At 40.3% G+C, this 22,826-nt stretch overlaps 1 protein-coding gene across 2 annotated transcripts in view; it reads left to right on the top strand.

Moving 5' to 3' along the window:
* The window catches only part of LOC121930443 (casein kinase I), a 62,576-nt gene that overhangs the window by 16,158 nt on the left and 23,592 nt on the right, over positions 1-22,826 (top strand). For both annotated transcript variants that reach the window (XM_042466752.1, XM_042466751.1), the window contains exons 2-5: positions 706-793; positions 16,540-16,650; positions 18,290-18,438; positions 19,237-19,465. In XM_042466752.1, coding sequence (XP_042322686.1) covers positions 718-793; positions 16,540-16,650; positions 18,290-18,438; positions 19,237-19,465 — 565 coding nt within the window. In that variant the 5' untranslated portion in view covers positions 706-717. The remainder of the gene's footprint in view (positions 1-705; positions 794-16,539; positions 16,651-18,289; positions 18,439-19,236; positions 19,466-22,826) is intronic.

The raw sequence follows: 22,826 nt of genomic DNA, 5'->3' as shown, positions 1-22,826 counted from the left end.
CTCAAGCAACATGTTACCAAAAGTGGAAGGAGGATAAAATCTGATTTGATGTTGAAGTTGCGGTGTTTACATTGGCCTGTTACAGACTGCCAAAATAAAGCTGCTTCAGGTCTCTTTGGAGGTATGCTGTTTAAATGATGCATGCATCCTAAGAATCCGGAAGCTGCACCAAAGCTGCACTCCAGTGCTTAGGAATGGAGTGTGGCTTTGGCGCAACCTCCGGACTCTTAGGACCCATGCATCATTTAAATAGCATACCTCCAAAGAGACCCGAAGCAGCTTTATTTTGGCAGTCTGTAACAGGCCATTATATCCTGAGATGGAATCAATAATTTCAGTGAAACTTGCTTCTTGATAAGTGTGCTTAGAATGACAGCCCACAATGGCTCTGGGTTTAAGGTTACTTCAGGTGACTGATTTGGCTCTGTTTGTTTTCCTTATTTTCCCCCATCCCACCCATGACATGCATATTTTTCTATCCAATGCTTTGAAGAAACATTGGACTTGTTAAACTGAAGGCTGAGGATCTTATTTCTTTGGGGCAGAAAGCTAAGTCAGATTTTTCTGTGTCAAGGAGAGACCCCCGGCATAAGACTCCAAATAGAGGGAGGTACTTGGGAACAAATGTTGGATTCTTATATGGCGTGTGTTGGTATAGGCCATATTTTTAAACCTAATGCTGTATGTCCTCTTCTTTGTTCTCAGAGCAACTGAAACATGGAGCTTCGAGTGGGGAACAAATATCGGCTGGGACGAAAAATTGGTAGTGGATCCTTTGGAGATATTTATTTGGGTGAGTTTCTCTTTTGCGTAGACATGTGTCTTTTAACTTTTACAGTGTCTCAAACTAATTGGCTGGAGTGTATATTTCATGTGTGAATTTATAGAGGTATTTTGCTTTTCTTTCACCTTGAGTGAACTAGGGTCAGATTTTGTTCTTGTTGTGTGCCTTCATGTCCTTTCTAACCTATGGTGACCAAAGGTAACCCTATGCTTGACAAGCTTTATTCAGAGGGGGTTTCCCATTGTTTTCCTCTAAGGTTGAGAGAGGGTGATTTTCCCAGAGTCACTCAGTGGGTTTCCATGGCCAAGTGGGGATTCAAACTGGTCTCCCAGTGTCCTAGTCCTGCACTTAAACCACTACATTATGCTGGCTTTCCTAGACTTTTTTTTTAAAACATGTCAAACTGGGAAAACTCTAGAACAGGGGTATATAAAATCAAGTCTGCCTGCTTGAGATTTTGCTCGCTGCATTGATTAAGGGGTTGGACTCAATGGCCCATGAGCCCCCCTTCTAACTCTGTGATTCTTTGAATCTACTTGTGCAACAACAACAACAAAAATCCCACCCACATTCTGAACCCTGGAGGATTTCAGTGGAGAGTGAAGTCTTCTGTTGGGCATCTTAGACTGTGAATTAACAGCAAGGATAGTTCTGAGAATATGAAGGGTAACATCATGGAAACCTATGATTTTAGATGGTTGAGGAGCTATTGTTTGTGCCCTAAGCATCTGGCTAGGTTAGATGAATGGGCAGGCAGTCTTTTCAATAGCAACCTGGCTGCATCCTGGTTATTATCCCATATAGTTTGTACTAATGGCTGAAGATAGAAAACTGCTATAGGAAAGAAAGTGGAAGATCTGCTCAGCTCCTTGACCCCTCTGATTCAGAAAGGGAAGACTAGCGTAGAAAGCAGAACACTACTTGAGATAAAAATTGAGGAAAGTTGGGCCTTGTCTTGGAAGGTTTGCCTTAATACCATAGGAACAGTTGACTTGCATTAGCCTCCCACTACTTAATGCCTTCCAGATGCATTGGACTACAGTCCCTAGAATTGCCCAACCATGACTGGGGCATTCTGGGGGTTGAGGTCTAACACATCTGGAGGATGCCAAGTTGGGAGAACCTAAATTGTCAATGTTTAGGATTATTATATATATATATATATATATATATATATATATATATATATATATATATATCCTGCCATGCATATGTTGCCTTTTGGTAACATACAGATCTCTTTTCATAACAGACCCAAATACTCTGTGTTCACTATATCTTCTGTTTTGTCCACATCATATATGTTCCCAGAAACAGTTACATGTTCTAGGTGTGGCTTCATTACACACTACTACATTGAAAAGTGTTACCGTCTGTGAGATCTGAAACATGATGCCTCTGCATACAGAGCATCCCTTGCATGTAGTTGCCTTTCCTAACATCCAGCAGTGTATCACATTGCAAGTGCCATATCCTGTTTGCTCTTCTGACACTGCTACAAGATTTGCCAACTTTGCTATTTTCCAGATTTTTCCTTTTGAGCAAGGTGCCTTTTAGGTTGTTTAATTTTCCAGTTTTAACATCTCATACTCTGCTTTTGTTGCTTGCTGTAAGTTGTTTCTGATTTATGGTGACCCTAATCTTGTGTCACAGGATTTTCTTGGCAAGATTTGTTCAGAGGGAGTTTACCTTTGTTTTCCTCTGAGGCCGAGAGAATGTGACTTGCACAAGGTCACCTGGTAGGTTTCCATGACTGAATGAGAATTTGTACTCTGGTTTCTAGAGTCGTAGTCCAGTTGTAAAATCACTGCAACATGCTGGGTCTTTCTCTATTTACTTCATTTTAGATTTGTATAAGCCACTTAACCATCCAAGTGTCCTCAAACTGATGTATAAATAATCAAATTTTCTAAATGCACAAAAATACAATAAAAATATTTAGGTGGCAAAAAGTGACACACATTGCTAACTACTTAACTTGTTTGACATTGGCATGGAAATGTCTGTTCCTGTGTTAGTATATGTATTCACATGTCAATATATCCGCCTCTTCCATTCCTCTTATACAGTGTGCCTGTGTCATACGCTGGAAGCTGCACCGGAAAGACTTCTCCTGCGCCTCGGAAGAAGCAATGGGGAGCGCGCCAGGCGCGCGCCGCGAGAACAAGCCCCATTGTTTCTAATGGGGCTTGAGTTTATGCGGTTTTCCCCTTACACGGCGGGGTCCGGAACGGATCCCCCACGTAAGAGAAGGGCCAACTGTAAATTCCAATCACCTCCTTGAAATCGTAGATATTTATTTTATTGATATGAAATAAAACTATATTCTTCCTTAAAATTATTAAAAACCCAAGTTCCTATCAAAAACAGTTAATAACAACAATATGGAAAACATCAGAATGTTACAGTTGCATTGGGTGTGAATATGGTGTTTTTTTGAGGCTGTATCTTCTTATGTACCTTCCATCATATTTGCCTCCCCCCTCTATTGATACTGACACTAATTTTTTAATAATAATAATAATAATAATAATAATAATAATAATAATAATAATAATTTATTTATGTCCCACCTCTTCCAATTGAGGATTGAGGCGGGTAACAACAAAGAAAATACAATATACAACAATAAAAACAACAAGCCCCACAAAACCCCGACCCAACCCTCCCTCCCAACTATAAAATTAAACAATTAAAAATATATATTTAAATAGTAAATAACAATGCATCAAAGTTAAAAACAAATCACAAATAATAAGAATAATAAAAGGGGGATTCAGTTGGTTCTGGACATTATCAATTGGGGAAGGCCTGCCGGAAAGAAAGGTTTTTGTCGCCTTTTTAAAAGCCTCAAGTGAGGATAATTGGCGAATCTCTTCCGGCAGGTCATTCCAAGTTATTGGAGTGGTGACAGAAAAGGACCTCCGGGTCTTTTTTTATAGATTGATCACTGTTTTTATCACTGGGGGGAGGGTTGAGATTTTGGGGTTTTTAAACTGTGATTTTTAATTGTTTGATGTTTTATTTATACTGTTGGAATCTGCTTTGAATCCTTTGTGAAAAAATGAAAAAATAAATATGATGATGATGATGATGATGTTGTTGTTGAGGGCTACACTGATAGGTACATTTGCTAAACTGTCCCTATTATGTCAAATCTTCCTTTCATTTTTTATTTCCCAGAGTCTGGTTTCTAATTGTCAAAAGCCATGTAGTATAGTTGGCATATATGTATATTCTGCATCCTCGGATGTAACCACGCACTGCTTGAAAATACCCTCCTCCCCCAAAAAATCCAAAACTTGATTTTGTCATTTTATATAAGGGACACAGTTTTACTACACCATTGTATATAATGGGACTTGAGCATTCATGGATTTTGGTATTCCTGGAGGGTCGTGGAACCAATTGCCAGTGGATACCGAGGGCCCACTGTATACTTGAATGTTCTCACAAGCTTACTTTCTTATTTTCTAATTCTCCTCTCTCCTTTCCTTTGCCTTTTTTTAGTTATCAGATTTGTTTCCCTCTCTCCTTCTAAGGTCTTAGGGTTGAATTAAGATACTATCCCATGTGGAAACAAACTTGTGAGGTAGGTTAGTCTGACAGAGTAATTGACCAAGGTCTGGTGATGAGTCCTGTGGCAGAGCAGCAATACAGCCGTATTTCCAGTTGTCCTTTACTTGGTACCAGGCTTCCAGAGATGTTTGACTTTCTCATTAATGAGCTTCTAAAAATGACTGTGACATATTTTTAAGGTAGGCTTTTCCTGAGTAAGGTATCTAATTATGATATATTTTGTTTTAATGATAGCAATAACTTCTAAAGACAGCAGTTCTTACTTTTTTGTGTCTGTGTAGTGAGGGATGTAAATAGATTTAAGAACGTTTTTGGATTGGGAAATAGGTATTAGCATTGAAATAAACACTCCAAGAATTGGTTTCCCTGCTGCAAATCACATATTTGCCAACTCCTTCAAATTCTACTTATGCCTGAAGAAACTTCTCTGTGATAGACAAACTACTTGTCAAAAGCCACCACTTCAGTAAACCTGTTCTGTCCCACAGTTTCTGCACCTTTGCTGTCTGTTGATTTCTTCCACACTGCTTACATTTCCTTAATCTGAGTTTTAACCCCATCTTTGTCTATTTGTTAAGCCCTGAGGACAAGCTCTTCTTTCCCCAACATGTTCACTTGTACATTGTTCATAGCTTAAAAGATTCAGTGAGCTATGATTACCCAGTATAACTTCTCTGGAAGCTTTTTAAAAACCTCAACATGGCTGAGAGTTACATAGTTTATATTTTTTTATTGTTCCAGAAAATGGAGCACACTTGGGGAGGCAAAACATGGGCAGTAAGAAATTTTTACTTGGACTTTTGATTTGGAGCTTACATGATTCATACAGGATATAAGGACAGTTGGTGGTCATTGACATCACACAAACAATGGCTACACAGGCACAGTTGTGTCCAAGATTTTATCACCAGGCATCCTGTGGCCACTAATATTCTGAATATAGAAGAGAAGGAAAGATGCAACGTATCTTGGAAGTAAAATGGCAGCACTCCCTATTCCAGTTAAGGAAACATATGTCTATGCAAAAGTTGTGTTGTTTGGCTCATAGCTTTGTAATTTTGCTTGACAAGTGAAAGATGCATAGTTTTGATTTGGAGTATTACATTTTTATTTAATTCTATTTAAGCATTGGACATTTAAGAGGTTGTCTTTGTTTCAGTTTCAAACATTTTGTTGTGAATTTGGGGAGCGCCTCACATTAGAAGGATGCTAGACCCAGCAATACTGCAATTGATTTGGAAAGCTTCAGAAATCTGAGCTGGTATGTGTGATCCCTAGTCATTCCGGGCGCATCTGGATCTCATCCTGGGTTGGCTAAAAAAGAATTAATCGTGTGGGTCAGTCCCCGTTGTTGTTCCTGCTGTCTTTGCATTCAGGTTTCTTTTGGTTTTTCTACTTTTTTGTTTCCTTTAACCAAGAAGTGCATTTGAAATACGTTTTATTAAATACAAGGACAGGATTTAGATTGTCTAGATTTATTCCGTCTTGCGTTCTCAGATCACCAGCCTGATTGTGTGTGAGTTGAAGTTTCATAATCTGAGAGATGCTGTGCCATCGCTTGGCAAGTCAGATATTAGGAAGGCTGCTGGAGATCAAGCTAATGAGAGACAGGGGAGCTGGACTAGACATCCTATGAGCCTCTCTTGCATTCTATGATTCTGAAATTCAATGGCTTTTGTAAACACATGTCTGGAATGTGGAGACTTTGCTTTCTATGGCGAAGATTGTTTGTTTTGAGAGGCTCAGCTGGGCAACATTGGAGAACTGATGGAGTTGCTTGGGGGAAGTGTGGGTTTTGGACACAGAAATCACTGCAGCTTGGGAGGTGTAGCATTGCAACCAGAGAGGCCCTAAACAGCTGGCGTTTCTTCAGGTCAGAACTGAGGTCTTGCCAAAGGGGGCTGTGCTCTTCCTCTATCAAACTGCTTTAGAGATGATATTAAGCACAAACCAGCTTGGCAAAGCAGAGAATGCTGGGAAATTGGTGATATCTGCTTGGGCAGTTCTTGATTGCATGCCCCTCCCTCACAGGACAGGGGATGAATTGTCTTTGTCTCCTGGCATGTTAACTCTCTGTCTTCCTGCCTGACTTCACCCATCTGTTCCATTCCCATCCTTTTCGTTTGCTACTGGGTAACAAAAAATGACAGACAAGAGCAGAGAAGGAGAGATGTTGCTCTGTTTTGTTGGAGGCTAGAAGATATTTGTGTGTATGTACTAACAGGTCTACACATCTAAATGTTTCAGAGGGTCCCTCCAGAATGCTGTCTTGACTTAGGCTGGTGGCACCGACGCCTTTGTAAGATATCTCCCCTCCTCCCATTACTCTTGTATAGTTGGAAGCAAATGGATTGTGAAACATGCAGCCCACACAACTGAATGAGACAGGGGGTGGATGCCGCATAGAATTTTTGATCCTTTCCAGATCTCTTGCATCACTGAAGCATAAGGTCTCCTCTGTACTAGTTGTGTCTTTATGAACTGCTGCAAAGAATGCAACAGTTTCTTTGCAGGATACTGCCTAATCTTATTCATAGAGGCAAAGACTATTTACCTTAAAATCTACATGATATGACAGAATATGGATTCCTGGATCTGTCTGAGAGATGCCTCTTTCTACATTTAGTGAATCATCATGTTGGGATCATGTGATAAATCGGATTCACAGAAGAAGAGAGGAAAGGGGAAATTAAGTGGGGGCAGTTTATGGGATTTTCTCAAGAATGGGGTCTTGAGGAAGAACCTAAAAGTTAAAAGCCTTAAACATGAGTGGTTACAGGAATAATGGCAGCTTATAGGGGAAAGGCCAGAGGTGCAATTAATAAGACAAAGATTCACACTTTGAACTTTTTAATTTAGCACCTGATCATGAAGATCTTACTAGCATTTGGTATATGGCGTTCCCGTTCTATGTATGACTCCTTGCCCCTATGATAATCTCCATGTTAGTTCTCCTGCATACATGAATAGCTAACGTGTGTGGCACAGTTTCCGCAGGTATTAATGGGCAGCATGAACTTATGACATGGTAGGTAAAGGTAAAGGTTTCCCATTGACCCAAATGTCTAGTTTTAACCAACTGTAGGGGGCAGTGCTCATCTCCATTACTAAGCTGAAGAGCCAGCATTTTTTGAAGACAACTCCGATGGTCATGTGGCCAGAATGACTGCACGGAAGCTGTTATCTTCCCACCAAAGTGGTACCTATTTAACTACTCGCACTGTTAAAAGCACTTTTCATGCTTTTGAACTGCTAGATTGGCAGAAGCTGAGACTAATGATGGGGACTCACTCCTTCATACAGCACTTGGGCCTTGACCTGCCAATCTCGCAACCTTACGATCATCAGAATTAGCATCTTAATCACTAAACCACTGTGTCCCAACATTGTAGGGCGTGAACAAAAAAAGTCAATGATCCTACTAGTTGTAGGAGAGTCAGCCCTTCACACTAGTTTGCCTCTCCTGCACCAGGCATGTGGCCCCCTGCTCCCTAGTTTAATAGACCAGAGACAAAACCACTTTTACAGCATGACTGCTATGTAGGTATTATAACGTGTTCTAATGGCCCTATCTCATACCACACATTTGACTTGTGATAATTGCATGAAAAGTTCATAGTTGTTGACCTACCCATGTATTCAGACTATGTACTTCTTACTAGTACTACCTATTACCTGTTAACCAAACTAGAAATGTTTTTTTTTTCATTTTGTAGATGACACAAATGAAAAACATGTTTTATCAAGGAATTCAGATTTTAAGTTGCATGCAAAATAAACAATTTCACATAACTTACACCCAAGGGATCATAACCCAGTGACTATACTCTGCGTGCAGAAGTTTCCTGTTTTCAGTTACAGAACTGGGGTAGAAATGGTGGAAAAGAGCTTGTACAAGTAGACAGTACCGGGTTAGATGGATAAGCACCTTCCTCTAATGAGCCAAAAGTTTTCTTGGAGCTGGACTAGATTTTTGTAAAATGGCAGGTTGGCAGTTGACCCTCTTCATAGATAGGCTTTTAACCAAAAGAATACATTTAGCTATCTTTATGTGTTTCCCTGCAGAGTTCTTTTAGATTACAATCTTATCACTTGCAGGATTCAGCTCCCAAAAATACCTTGCTTGTGGTCACTGATGTTATTAATGGCTGCCATTTTTCCTGAGTCTGCAGAGGACAAACCTGAACCAGTGACTCAGATGTCAGCTCCTGTGTACCCACAGCCTCTCTGCTTGCAGCTAATCTCATTGAGGTTGTAACTCTAAAGCCTACTGACAACACTCCTTAAATGTCAGCATTAACTTTGGTTTGCTGATCATTTTAACAGATGGAATGAGAATAAACCCCATGGGAGGAGGGGTGGGGAGAGCACTAGGATTCCTACTGAGAGGGAGATGCAGTGAGGAGAGAGAGGGAAAACTGAAAAGAGAGAAGTGGCAGGTTGTATAATGCTGGTCCTAAGGGGGAAGTATCGTCCTAATGAGTAATGTTGAGCATGATGATAAGCTAATGGGTGAGTCTTTAATAACAGAAATATATTTATGTAAGTGCTATGCTCTGCCTTATTTGAGAAAAGGAGCATCACAGCAATGAATTTACACTTGACCCTCATGGCCATAACTAAAAAAAGAGTGCAACAGTTATGTCATAACAAAGTTCAGTGACAGGGCACCGAGGGTGGGTGTTATGCACACTCTTGGTTTCTTCTAAAATCCTGTTCAGGCTGTTTCATCTACACCTGTTCGAGTGGACCTGGAATACTGCACTTCACCTCTCTCCCTGCTGTAGTCAATCCGAGAACCAGGTTGGTGAAGTGGTTTGAGTGCTGAGCTAGGACTCTGGGAGAACAGAATTCGAATCCCTGTTTGGCCATGTAAGAACACCTTTTAGGCAAATTGCATGCATTCTCTCACCCTCAGATGGAGGCAGAGGTAAACCCATGTTTGAACACATTCCATCAAGAAAACCCTGTGACAATTTGCTGTAGGATTGCTGTAAGCTGGAAACAACTTGAAGACACACAACAACAATAATAACCAGTCCATATTATATTTCTAGATTTTGTGATACTCTGTATTGTCACTGGCAAGAGAAAGTTGCTTCCATAGTTAAGAGTCTGGTTGTGGCGTGTGGGGTGTGCCGTGTTTGTCTCTCCCATCATAAAAATACAACTCTAAACATTATATCAAGGGGTAATTCAGCTATGAACTTCATGGTATCCATAGGATTGTCTCAAAACCTCCATGACAGGGAGGATGGTTTATCCCTGGCAAATGAAAAAAACTGGAGCAAGATACCTAAAGGTGTTCTTAAGTGCTTTATTGTGTTAATAACATACTCACAGACACTAAACACAAGTGTAAGTGTGAAGTTGAAGGCTTTCATGGCTGGCATCCATAGTTTGTTGTGGGTTTTTTGGGCTATGTGGCATGTTCTAGAAGAGTTTATTTCTGACGTTTCGCCAGCATCTGTGTCTGGCATCTTCAGAGAATACATTCAGAGAATCGTCTCAGAGGAAGGAAATTCTCAGAGGAACAAATTTTGCCAAGAAAACCCTATGATAAGGTTGCCTTAGGGTTGCCATAATCAGAAAAGATTTGAAGGCATGTAACAACAATAATTATGTATCTAACAGTTGATTGGATCCATGTTAAAGTGTGTATGACTGGGCTAGTAGAAGGTACCTCTGCCAAGTTTTAAAGTTTTCACTCCTTCCACACTGCAGCTTCCCCCATGTAGCTGGATCCTCTGACAGCCTTTAGGGTTGAAGGGTGTGGTATACATACCATAAATAATAAATAAATAAAATTTTAGAGGGATGAGGAGAGGGGGACAGGTAAATCCCATGTCCTCCAAACTGGTTCCACATGCCTAAATCTGGGTTCAGCTTCTTTACTTCTGTGAACTGAAAGCATCATTTAATTCAGATGAACAAGGAACCAGCTTATAAACTCTTAAGACATGCCCCATCACTTACGTTTTGGATGCCTAAGAGTGTCTAAAGACAAGTCTCAGTTTCCCTTATATTGGTCATGGGTGGGTATCTTCTGTGATGACACCAAATAAATGTGGAATTAGAATTGAGCACAAATTGTGCATTATAAGTTTTTTTAAAAGATAGCTGGAAGCTGGGTAAGTGTGGAGAACTTGTGACCCTTCAGGTGTTGGTCTGCAAATCCCATCATCCTTGACTGTTAGCCATGCTGGTAGTGGCTGCATTGGGAGTCCTAGAACATCTGGAGGCCTCCAGTTTCCCATGCCTATTGTAGGGCATTGGAAGAGGGCCAGCACCTATTCAAATTTTGGAAATTGTAGAAAAAAGGATTTTCATCCTTCATCCTCAGTTTATCTCTTCCATTTGTCTACCAAAAGATGAATAAATTAGGGGAAACATGCATAATGAATATGATTTCTACATTCTACTTAATTTATGTAGGTGTTTTTTTTTTCAATCATTGTAACTAGCCTGACAGCTTTGTGGCAAGACTGAACTTTAAATTCTGCAATTGGACTAGTAAAATGCTGTGCATTTGTAGTAAACAGAACAAATTGGAATGGGTCAAGATTTAAGTGCCCATAGGGCTGCTGGAAGTGGTCTTCCTTGCCCTTCCAGGGCCCTAAAATAGAGGGTTGGGGACTTTGATGAAAGGGATTAACTGTAATGTGTGAGGGAGGGGAAGACCCCCGCATCAAGTGGAGAGACTTTCCTTAAACGCATGCTTATTCTAGCAGAAGGCAGCCCATAGGTCTAACTTACTGTATGTCTGTGACTTATTAATCAATTTTTAGAAATACACTCTCTTGAGTATTCACAGGAGAGCTTCACAACTTCTTTGGCACCACCTGTCTCCAGATAGGTAAGATGTACTGAGCCATTGCACAGTGAATAAAGAGCAGAAGGGAGAAGACGATGGGACTCAGTTGGGTATTTCATGTTGGTAGGTAGGACAAGTGAAAATAGAGAAGACTGGAAAAGGTGAAATTAATTTCCTGCCAGTGTAAGTTTTTCTGGAGTTTTGTTATCCGGGATAACTTATCCCGCATCCTGGTTCAGTGGTTCGGTGCTCCAGCAAGGAATAGATACTGAGGTTGCAAGGAATTTAATTTTTTGCTGGGAAAACAGTGCCATGACTTAGACTGCAGCTATAGTATTACAGTATAATAATCAAGGCCGATTCTAAGAAAACAGAAAATGGAGCAGAGTTCCCTGGAGAAGGTTTTTTTTAAAAAAAAACCACAGCTGCTTTAGAGTCGTTTGGAGAAGATACAGCCACAGTGATACATATCAGGTACTAAAAAAACAACAGCAAATTTGGGTGTTTACAAACAGTACAAAGGCCTATTTTTGCACTCCCCTGAAAAGGAAGCCCCTTTTCGATATTTTTTTGGGGATGGTGCCTCTCTTCTTCATTTATTCCTTTTCCCAGCAATCATGGCCCTGTTTGCCAAATTAGTGGCCTGATATTCTGTGTGATACTACAGTGAAACCACCACAGCACAATGTGGCAAGATAGGAAGCATCCCTGTTGCTAAAGCAATTGGGGCAATGATGGTGTAGTTGCCATGGTAACAAGTGTTCCAGCCCTACACAGATGTAGAGTGAGAGCAATCTGATGTCACAGATCAAAAATGGTAGTTTGGTGTATATAGTGTTATTTATGTGAACCCTGATTGGCTGGGATCATTACCCCCTCCCCCCCAAAAAATAGAGGAATCAGTGTGATAGCAAATTATTGCTAGCAGCCGTGAAGAAAGGTATTGGAGTGGCAGTGACTTTTTTGCTCATCGCAGAAGCTGCTTTCTGTCCAACATTTGTGAATAAATATCCATCCTGATCTTAATATTCATCTGTTAAATATAGGAATATATACAGTCGACAGTTAATATATTGGCACCAAGAAAACAGAGATCTGCAACCAGATTTAATTAGGCATTCTGCAGACCGGAAGAGGCAGGGAGCTACGTGGGACGCTGAAACTTTGCCCCTCTGATTACTATAAAAACTTTATAGAGAAAGTTCCGCTTTGTAAAAGGCTAGTTGTCACCGTCATTGTGGTGCTTTTTTAAAATCAAAATATAAGAGTTTATGTTATCTGTGTCATACTGAAATAGACACTGAATTAGATTAAAAGTATTAGTTCATGGAACAGGGCTTAAGCAAACTCATTTTTTAATCCATAATAGATAGATTTAAAGGCTTATAGTTGTTTGTTTCATTTTTATTCCACCTTTCTCCCAGAACTGGACCCAAGGCGGCGCACAAGATAAAAACATTTTAAAATCTTATAGTAAGAATTTAAAAACAGTTAAAAACATCTAATTATAAATTACATTTTATAAAATAACTTTAACACTCCAAAGCAATGTCAAAATATGGCAGGATTACAGCACTTGAAAACGGACCAGTTAAAAAAGGAAAGAGATCTCATCTTCAGATGCTCCCTTTTGGAAGAAACAAAGGTCTTGTTTAAGGCCCGTAGAAGGGTGGACTACTGGTGTCTCTTCATTGCTCCAAAACACACTGCAGAAATAATCCAATTTGAAACTGCTTTAACTGCCCTGGCAGTTAAAGCTAGGGAATCTTGGGAATTGTAGTTTATTGTGGCACCAGAACTCTCTGGCAGAGAAGGCTAAATGTCTCACAAAACTACAGTTCCCAAAATTTCTTAGCATTGAGCCACGACAGTTAAAGCAGTTTCAAAATGGATTATTTCTGCAGTGTGCTTTGGACCTTTGCTGCTAGCCCACAAATCTCATAATTCCTCATCACTGGATATGCTGGCTGGGGAGGAGGAACCAGTCCAGTAACATCTGGAGGGGCACAGTTTGTCTACACCTGTCCTAGTGAGATTTACCTTGGTGGGTCTTCCTCTAGAATACTGTCACAAAGGTGGCCCCACACTGAAAAGGTTCTGTTTCATGCAGATGGCAATTTAACCTCTATTTGGAGACAGCATTCAGATTTAAAAATATTTTGAACATTTAGGGTTACGGGGAAATTTATTCAAATGTGAGGATTGCCTGAGTAAAGTTGAAACTGGGCGAGGTTTATGAGCAAAGTAGGAATCATACCGAGTTCTGTGAGTTTTCTACTCTTGGAGTAATTATGGACTTTAGTATGCAGTTTGGAGGAGTGTTTATGGAAATATGTAGATGCCTGGATTGAATATATCTGGCCTCCCATCCTTTTTTCTATAAAATAAACTACCACACACTTGTTGAACTTGCAAGTAATATTATGCATTGATTATTTGATAACAGGACACAAAAGACAAAAAGTCCAGTCATCTAAGTGGTTGGGCTTGAAATGACATAATAAGGGCCCCAAGGACTGGAGCTTGGCTTTGGCATGGCTTCTGGTCTCAGGATGCATGCATCATTTAAACAGCAGACCTCCAAAGTGACCCAAAGCAGCTCTATTTTGTCCTGTCTGTATGGGCCCACAATCTCCCAAATAACATAGGGTTGTTTAATTACTCCTTTTAAACGACACTTCAAGTGTGTGAAGCCCCCTGTATCATTTGCCGTTATGTAGAGCATTTTAGATGCACTACAGTACTGTGAAGATTTGTAGCGTGGAGTCAAACTCTCATTGACTTCTACTCTGTGGAATGATACAGAATTAAGACATTTCTCAAAGGCACAACTGGCAACCCTAAAATTAGGAAGTAGACTCTGGTAAAAGTGTTGTAACTTATTTGCACATCTTCCTTTTGTTATTGATGTTTGACAGATATGAACAAGAACCTTATTGTTAAAATGGACATGGGAGATAGCACACTACTACATATTCACTTTCTTGAGCAAAAAGTCTTCTCTCTCTCTTTTAAGGTTGTGTATTGCATTAAAATATGTCTGTTTTGGTGGTATCTGCACATTGCAGAAGCAATTCAGTTTGAGACTGCTTTAACTGGCCTGGCTCAGGGTTAGGGAATTCTGGGAATTGTAGTTTATTGTGGCACCAGAGCTCTCTGACAGAGGTAGCTAAGGGGTCAATCACACTTATGTTTTTGTCCAGTGGAGATCCGGATCTCTGCTGTGATGCAATCCCGGAGCAATGTTCTCACTATGTTTTACATCCCTGAATCTCTCACAGGCAATTCAAAACTTATCCCCATTCACACTCAATACCCACTGGAGAGAAAAGGCACTGCCGCTATTTCCAGTACCGCTCTTGTGCGACTCTGATCGCCTCAGTAGTGTATTCACACTACCGAAGATATGGATCGCTCCATCATTTTAAAAAAAAGACATGGTAGGGAACCCAGTGTCAAATGCACTGGGTTGAGTGGGTTTTTCTGTGCCCCCCCCCCCCAAAATAGTGCTGGGTCCATTCAGGGCCAGTATGAATGTCACGGTAATAACCCAGTTTCACACCAGGATATTTATGTAGTATGAATGTGGCCTTTATGTCTCACAAAACTATAGTTCCCAGAATTGATAGCATTGAGCCAGGGCAGTTAAAGTTTTTTATATTGTACTTCTGTTTTGTTGGAAAGCTGAAGACTGGCACCTGAATAGGTGGGGCAGGCAACTTTTCATTGCTTGCAAAGAGAGAAAGAAAAGAAGAGGAAGAGGTTAAAGGTTACTGGTTTTTGAACAATTTCACTGCAGAGTTAATACACACAGAGTTTTATTCAAATCGGTGTTCTCAAAAAGATGTGAGGTGTGTGGACAGGAGCTACTCATTCAGAACAAATCGCAACTGCTGGTAGAACTCTGATTCATAGAATTTTCAAAGCCAGTGTGCTGAAACTGTAGGGTTAGGGAAATGACAGTGAAAAAAGTAGGGCATTCTATACATTTCCAGGAGACATGATCATAGTGACTGGACTCTAGTAACAGTTACTTTTGAAGCTGGTCACTGCCTCTTTATGGGCATGTTTTTTTAAAAAAACAACAACACGAATGTTGCCCCCTTTAGTAATTTGCCTATTCTGAGCCAGGGCTCTCATGTGGAAATTCATTTGCAGCCTTCATTTATGTTCACATTTTTCATCCTTGAAGGCCATTTTACACATAATACCATGGCTTCCCATCAAGCATACACTCAGCAGGGAATTGCATCTTCCTGACAGGCATCCCTGCATGATAGCTATGTTTCTTTCGGACTTAAAAAATGTAATGTGTGAAGAGCAAGCTCTTTTATCTTGTTAAGTTGTTCACTTTTAGTTTTTACCATAATTTGAAGCTGAAGAGCACTGAACAGTCCAATGCCAATTCTTGTATAAAATTGGGACCTTTGCCTAGTTGTTCTTGGTTCATGTCTGCACTTTATCTGCTAGATCAAACTCCGCAAATTGTATACAATTTTCCTTGTGGGTATTGCAGGCCAACTGATGAGCCACCCACATAGACATCCACTTGTGACCTCCGATGCATCCTTGAGGAAAGATTTCTTTCCATGGATGGTATTCTACTTTAAATATCTCATGTTACTGTGATGTTTTTACTACAGATGATATATGGCCTGTTGTGAACACATGCTGATACCTTCCCTGCACCCAGTACTTACGTGTTTTCAGTACCATCTTATGAAATTGGGGCTCTGTATATGGGATTTTAAGGGGCAAGGGTGCTGTTGGCCTTTACTGGGCAAATGTAATGGTTGCATGTGATAGAATTCAAATATATAGCCATCTTAGTATGGAAAAATGTTATGCAAAGGGATTGTGTAGCACCTTTGAGACTAACTGAAAGAAAGAAGCTGGTAGCATGAGCTTGCTCAGATGCATGAGGTGGAGTATCTGAACAAGTAGACTCAAGCCTATGAAAGCTCAGATCTGGTTGCATGAGGGTATCATTTCCCAAATTTGAGAGATTACTATCAAATTAATAGATAATCTGCAATTTTTAGTTTAAAATTGTGAAATATCAACTGAAAGATCCTTCTTCCTCCTGAATATATTTATGTAACAAAAATATTTCCCTTGAATTCACAGGACAGCTTTGGACAGGCTGCTACCTTTAACTTCCCCATGAGAAAAAGAGTTTCTTCACCCAAATTTTGCTAGATGACCTTGTAACACTCACTTGCTACACCTGTCTTACCTTACTGGGCTGTTAGGAGGATAAAATGGAGAATGAGAAAAATTGCCATGAGGAATAAGAAAGACAAGATTTTTTTTAAATGTACTAAATTCATCTGTTCTTTTTCTTCCTCTCTGTTCTGTACAGGTGCCAATATTGCTACAGGGGAAGAGGTAGCTATTAAGTTGGAATGTGTGAAAACCAAGCACCCACAGCTCCACATTGAAAGCAAATTTTACAAGATGATGCAGGGAGGAGGTGAGTTCATAGGATAAGAAGACTTGTTACCTAGTGTAGTGAATGTTGGAGCTTAATGCTCAGTTTCTTGTCAGTGCCTTCTAGGATACAATGTTTGGGGCTCCACTTAATTTATGAAAAAACAGCGAGCAGTAAAATCGGTACATAAAATTATGCACGGTGTGGAGAAAAATGTTGAGAGTTTTTTCTTCTCATGATATTAGGTCACTTGAATTGAATGGTGGGAGATTCAGGAAATATTTTTTAAAGAAAATCTTCAAGCAGCATATAGTTAAAGTGTGAAATTCAGTGCCACAAGATGTGGTGGAGTCCACCAATCTAGGTAGCTTTTAAATCGGATGAATATATGGAAGATAAGGTATCAGTGGTTTCTTATTGTTGTGTTCCTTCAAGTTGTTTCCAACTTATGGTGATCCTTAGGTGAGACTATCTCACCTTGGCAAGATTTGTTTGCCACAGCCTTCCTCTGAGGCTGAGAGAATGTGATTTGCCCAAGGTCATCCAGTTGGTTTCCATGGCCAGGCAGGGATTTGAATACTGTGTTTCCAGACTCAGTCCCAGCCGACTGAAAGAGGGCAAATGTTGTCCCCATCTTCAAAAGGAGAGAAAAAGAGGATCCCAACAATTATTGCCCAGTTAGTCAGATATCAATACCAGGAAAGATTCTATAGCAGATCATTAGGGTGGAAAAATAAAATGCATGGGTGGGGGACGCCTGGCTTAACAAGACTGTGTGCGAAAGGGATCTAGGAGTCTTGGTATACCACAAGTTGAACATGAGTCAACAGTGATGCGGCAGCTAAAAAAGCCAATGTGATTCTAGGCTGCATCAATAGAAGTATAGTGCCTAGATCAAGAGAAGTAATAGTGCCACTCTATTCTGCTTTGGTCAGGCCTCACCTAGAATACTGTGTCCAGTTCTGGGCACCACAATTCAAAAAAGACGTTGATAAGCTGGAGCACGTCCAGAGCAGGGCAACCAAAAGGGTGAAGGGTCTGGAAACGATATCCTATGAGGAGAAACTTAGGGAGCTGGGTATATTTAGCCTGGAGAAGAGATGGTTAAGAGGTAGTATGATAGCCCCGTTTAAATATTTGAAGGGATGTCATAATGAGGATGGAGCAAGCTTGTTTTGTGCTGCTCCAGAGAATAGGACCCGGAACAATGCATGCAAGCTACAGGACAAGAGATTTCACCTCAACATTAGGAGGAACGTTCTGACAGTAAGAGCTGTTGAACAGTGGAACATGCTCCTTCAGAGTGTGGTGGAGTCTCCTTCTTTGGAGGTCTTTAAACAGAGGCTGGATGTCCATCTGTTGGGGATGCTTTGATTGTGAGTTCCTTTTGGCCTCTTACGATTCTATTATTCTATAACTCCTAGTCCAGCACCCCAACTATTATACCACACTGGCTCAATAGTTACTAGATTCCATATTATATTTAGTATCAGAGGCAATATTCCTTTCTATAACAGTCAGTGAGGAACAAGAGAGAGAAGATGTTACTGTACTCATAGCGTCCCTTGAATCAGGCTGGCCATTGAAACAGGACACTAGACTAGATTGGCCTTAGGTTTGATATACTAGAACTTTTTTTCCTCCCTTTTCTTCCTCAAACCTCCTTTCCGGTTCCTTTTAGTGGGTATCCCTTCTATTAAATGGTGTGGAGCTGAGGGTGACTATAATGTGATGGTGATGGAACTTCTAGGACCCAGCCTGGAAGACCTCTTCAACTTCTGTTCCCGCAAATTCAGTCTCAAGACTGTTCTGCTATTGGCAGATCAGATGGTGAGTTGTTTACTTCATTCCTTCGATTCATGTATGTCTTTATGGTTCAGTCTACACAGCAGCTGTATGAGGCTTAATAGCCTGAGTAAGCCCTTAAGTAAGAATTCAGAACATTTCTTCTAAATGTCCAGCTGTACTTTTGCTGAATAAAAGACAGGAATAGTGCAGTGGTAGTTGTGAAGGAAATGATGGGGGTGGGGTGACTAATGGCTAGTTCCTGAAGAAATAAAGAAGAGGGGGCTGTGATATGTGACTAAAGATGATAGTTTATATGAGGCTTGGTGTTCTTGAAGATCTTGTTGAGCCCCCTTTCCACACTTCTTTTCCAAGTGGTAGTAGTAGGAACGCTTTGCTTCTTATTTCTGACCTGTGTCCAGGTAAATTGGTGCACCTCCCACTTGAAAAATTTCTTCATCAGTTACTGTATATCCGGTAGTTCTATGACTATATACTCACTTTTGCTTTCTTGCTGCAATGAATACTTGAGGTCTCCTGATCTCTCTTTGAGGCTATATCCTAAGTTACATTGCAGGCTTTATTGTATGTGCCTCTTATTTTATACAGTGTGCCCGTGTTATATGCGGCTTTGAGCTTATGTGTTTAAGCTGCGCAGGAGTGCAAGGGGTGGCGCGTCCCATTCAGATGAATGGGGCTGGTGCCCGCACCACCGCATGCCTCCGGAACGGATCCCCGCGTAAGTCGAGGTTCCACTGTACTTAATGTTGAGGTAGTTTCTGTGCTTTCACAAAGTCTTCCTGTTCTTCTCTTTTGCTCTGGTTCTTCCCAACGAATTTCTAGATCAGCCGTATTGAGTACATTCATTCCAAGAACTTTATCCACCGAGATGTAAAACCAGACAACTTTCTTATGGGTCTTGGCAAGAAGGGAAACCTAGTATACATCATTGACTTTGGCCTGGCAAAGAAGTACCGTGATGCTCGCACCCATCAACACATCCCCTACCGGGAAAACAAAAACCTGACTGGCACAGCCCGCTATGCCTCTATAAACACTCATCTTGGAATTGGTAAGCTTCTTTTTTATTCATGTGTTTCAGAGAACATGGCATGATGGAGAAAGATCCATTATTTATAATTTATAACTTCAGTTCCTTTTTGGAAACTCAAGTGAAAAGTGAGCAATGACCTCAGCATACCATTTGCACATCATAGTGGAGCTGTGTGGCATTGTGGTTCTGTCTTGCATTGAGTCTTTCATGATGTGATCTTCTGACATTCTAATGTGTCGTTGAGTTCAGAAAGCATGAGGCATAGGAGATAAAAGGTTATCTTGTTTGTACAGTACAAGGCCAATAGGATTCTCTTCTGTAGCTGTAGGGACAGCCCTCCCTCTTTTGGTGATGCTTTGGCTTGTGCTTGAACTGCAAACATAAAAACCATAATACTGTCAAGAAAGATAAACCAGATGAAATGGGGGCACATGGTATAATATTAGGTAACAGGTCTCTGTTTGAAACCTTAGTATAGCATAGGTCAAACAGTATTTTTAGCTGCCCAAAAGGAAATGTGGTTTCACCAGGATCATACCTAAGTTATATTGACATGTATGTACTGTGACTATACTTCTTGCTGGTTAATGGAATTATTTATTAAAATTTCTTTTACTTTCACCTTTAGTTTTGGGATAATCAGTGCTTCCCCACACAGTAGCACTTGGACTTTCATGCCATGAAAGTGAACAGTAAATGTAGCAGAAATCAAAATCACAAACCTTGTCTAGGAATATGTGAACATTTTGTTCAGTCTGCATTTCTAAGCAGACCAAACTGATTCACATTTCATTGACTGATACCTGAGGTAGAATACAGTTATCTTTCTGTTATACTACTGTAAATTTTGCTGTACTAGTCTCTACTCAAAATAACAAAAAATATGTGAGTTAGGGTAAATGCCTGTGACAAATACAAATTTATTTGCAGTTTTACAAAAACCTTTTAGAATGATGCAGATACGAGATAGAACTGCCTAAGAATAAAATACCTGCCAAACTTACATAGATAGGGAATCATTGATCTATATACCGTTGCTCTAGTCTGCTACTTAAAACAGGTGCATTTCTTGAGAAAATGTGCACTGAAGATTTATCTAGAACGTGCGTGAAGATCGTATGATCCAGATATTGTTGTACTATAGTTCCTAGAAGCCCTAGCCAGCATAGCAAAGGGTGAGGAATGTTGAGAGTTGCAGCCACCAACGTTTGGAAGGCTGCATGATCCCAGCATCCCATTAAATTAATAAAATCATAGGAGATATTCATTTAATGGCTGTTTTACTTCATATTTTAACATCCCCTGACCAGAAGTTCACCACTAATAAAACCTGCCTGGTAGTTTTAGTAGTCCTTTGCCTATCTTGAACATGAATCTTTTGTTTATCTTCATTCCTAGACTACCTATGCAATGCACCCCTCAGATAGTCAAGTTAATGGAACCGAAATTGGAGGGGATTTGTCAGTCCACTCTCCTCAACAGGGTTTCCTGCTTCTGTAGAGACCATTATATAAGTCAAACACAGACCTTTTGTGGCTTCTGTTGTAACTGTATGCTGTAAGAGAATGCTTTGGAGAGACAATTAAAACATGATTAGTCAGGTAAAAATAGTTGGAAAACAAATACAGTGGTACCCCGGGATACGAAATACCCACGTTACGAAATTTCCGGGATACGAAAAAATCCCATAGGAAATAACTGTTCCGGGTTACGAAGGTTATTTCGGGTTACGAAGAAAATTTTGGTGCTTTCCGGCGCTATTTCACACGAAATCGCGGCTTTTCCCCATTAGCGCCTATGGGTTTTCGGCTTGCGAAGGCTTTTCGGGTTACGAAAGCGGCGGCGGAACGAATTAATTTCGTAACCCGAGGTACCACTGTACAAAACTACAGGTAATGTCCAGGTTTTTTTCCCCCTAACCTCTGAAACGGGAACATTAGATCAATGATTTTGGTTAGCTGTACAAATAATTCAGGCACTAATTTTATTCATGTGTTTTTATAACTTTAAACCTGTTTAAAGTTTTAGTTGATCAGTTTCATTAGTCAAAGGTTTTGGAGACCATCTGACCAGTGTAGTCACAATATCTAAAATCCAGGCAGATTACTTTTGTGTTGTACTGCTTACTCCTTTTAAAAAAGTAATCATAGAAATAGGGGGCAAGCACAGAGGGAGGCAACTGAGATGAACAGGGAGTTGAGCATCTTCCCTCTACAAGAAGAATTAAGAGTTTATCACCCTTTAGTTCTGCAAGTGGCTTGTAGTCTTGAATAGACAAATAGTTTGGAAAGAGCCAGACGTAAAACATCTTTTGTTGTACTAAACCTCATATCCATCAGTGATTAAAGTTGGTGAAAAGCCATCTAAGCTGTGGACCTAGCATGATTAATATGAATTTCTTTAACAAGTGCTTCCTGTTGTCTGTTTGGAAACGCTTGTTCACACAATATATAATTTTCTTTGATCAAATTCAGAGTTTAGATGGCCACATTTGAAAATTATTAGACAAGTATGCAGTGTCATTCAGTGGCAGTTACCTGTGAAAGGTGAAAACTGAATCCCTGTTTTAAGAAGTAGTAAGGCCTCAGGTCCTGTCTGCTGTTGGAAATTAAGCAAGGTCAGACCCGGTTAGTGCTTAGATCGGAGACTGCCAAGGAATACCAGGTGCTCTAGACCAGTTTTCTCAAACTATCTGATGTGGGGAACCAGCAGTTATTTTCATCCAGTGTGCCAGAGACCAACACAATATCTGTCTCCAATAATTGTTGAGACTGTCATAGACTGACAGACAAGTGGCTCAGGAACCAGCGCTGGACTACCACTTCGAGTAGCACTGTTGTAGATTATGGGCCAGAAAAGACAAGCCAAAATAAAGCTGCTTCGGGTCACTTTGAAGGTATGCTGTTTAAATGATACACGAATCTTAAGAGGCCAGAAGCTGTGCCAAAAATGTGCTCTAGTATTTAGGACTGGAGCATAGCTTTGGCGTGGCTTCCGGCCTCTTAAGACGCATACAGCATTTAAACAGCACACTTCCAAAGTGACCCAAAGCAGCTTTATTTTGGCCTGTCTATTCAAGCCCTATATTTAAGAGGAAGGGACTGGCAAAATCATCTGTTGAGTATTCCTTGCCTAAGAAAGTTCTGTGAAAGTCAACAAATGCACCTGTACGTCTTAGATAACTGTGAGGGGAAGAAGGTATAATACTTATCATTTACATTTTGCTTGTGAGCTTACTAGAAACATTTGGTTTGCCACTGTTGGAGATAAACCTGGACTGGAATTCTGGTGAGTCTCAGGAAGATAAGGTTTTTTGCTAGTTTTTTTAAACAATTTAAAATTAGTTTTTACTAGGTTTTTATTAGTTTTTGATACAACA

The sequence above is a fragment of the Sceloporus undulatus genome, chromosome 5 (genome assembly GCF_019175285.1).
Source record: "Sceloporus undulatus isolate JIND9_A2432 ecotype Alabama chromosome 5, SceUnd_v1.1, whole genome shotgun sequence".
Taxonomy (NCBI): Eukaryota; Metazoa; Chordata; class Lepidosauria; order Squamata; family Phrynosomatidae; genus Sceloporus; species Sceloporus undulatus.
This window is presented reverse-complemented; position numbering and strand designations above follow the sequence as displayed.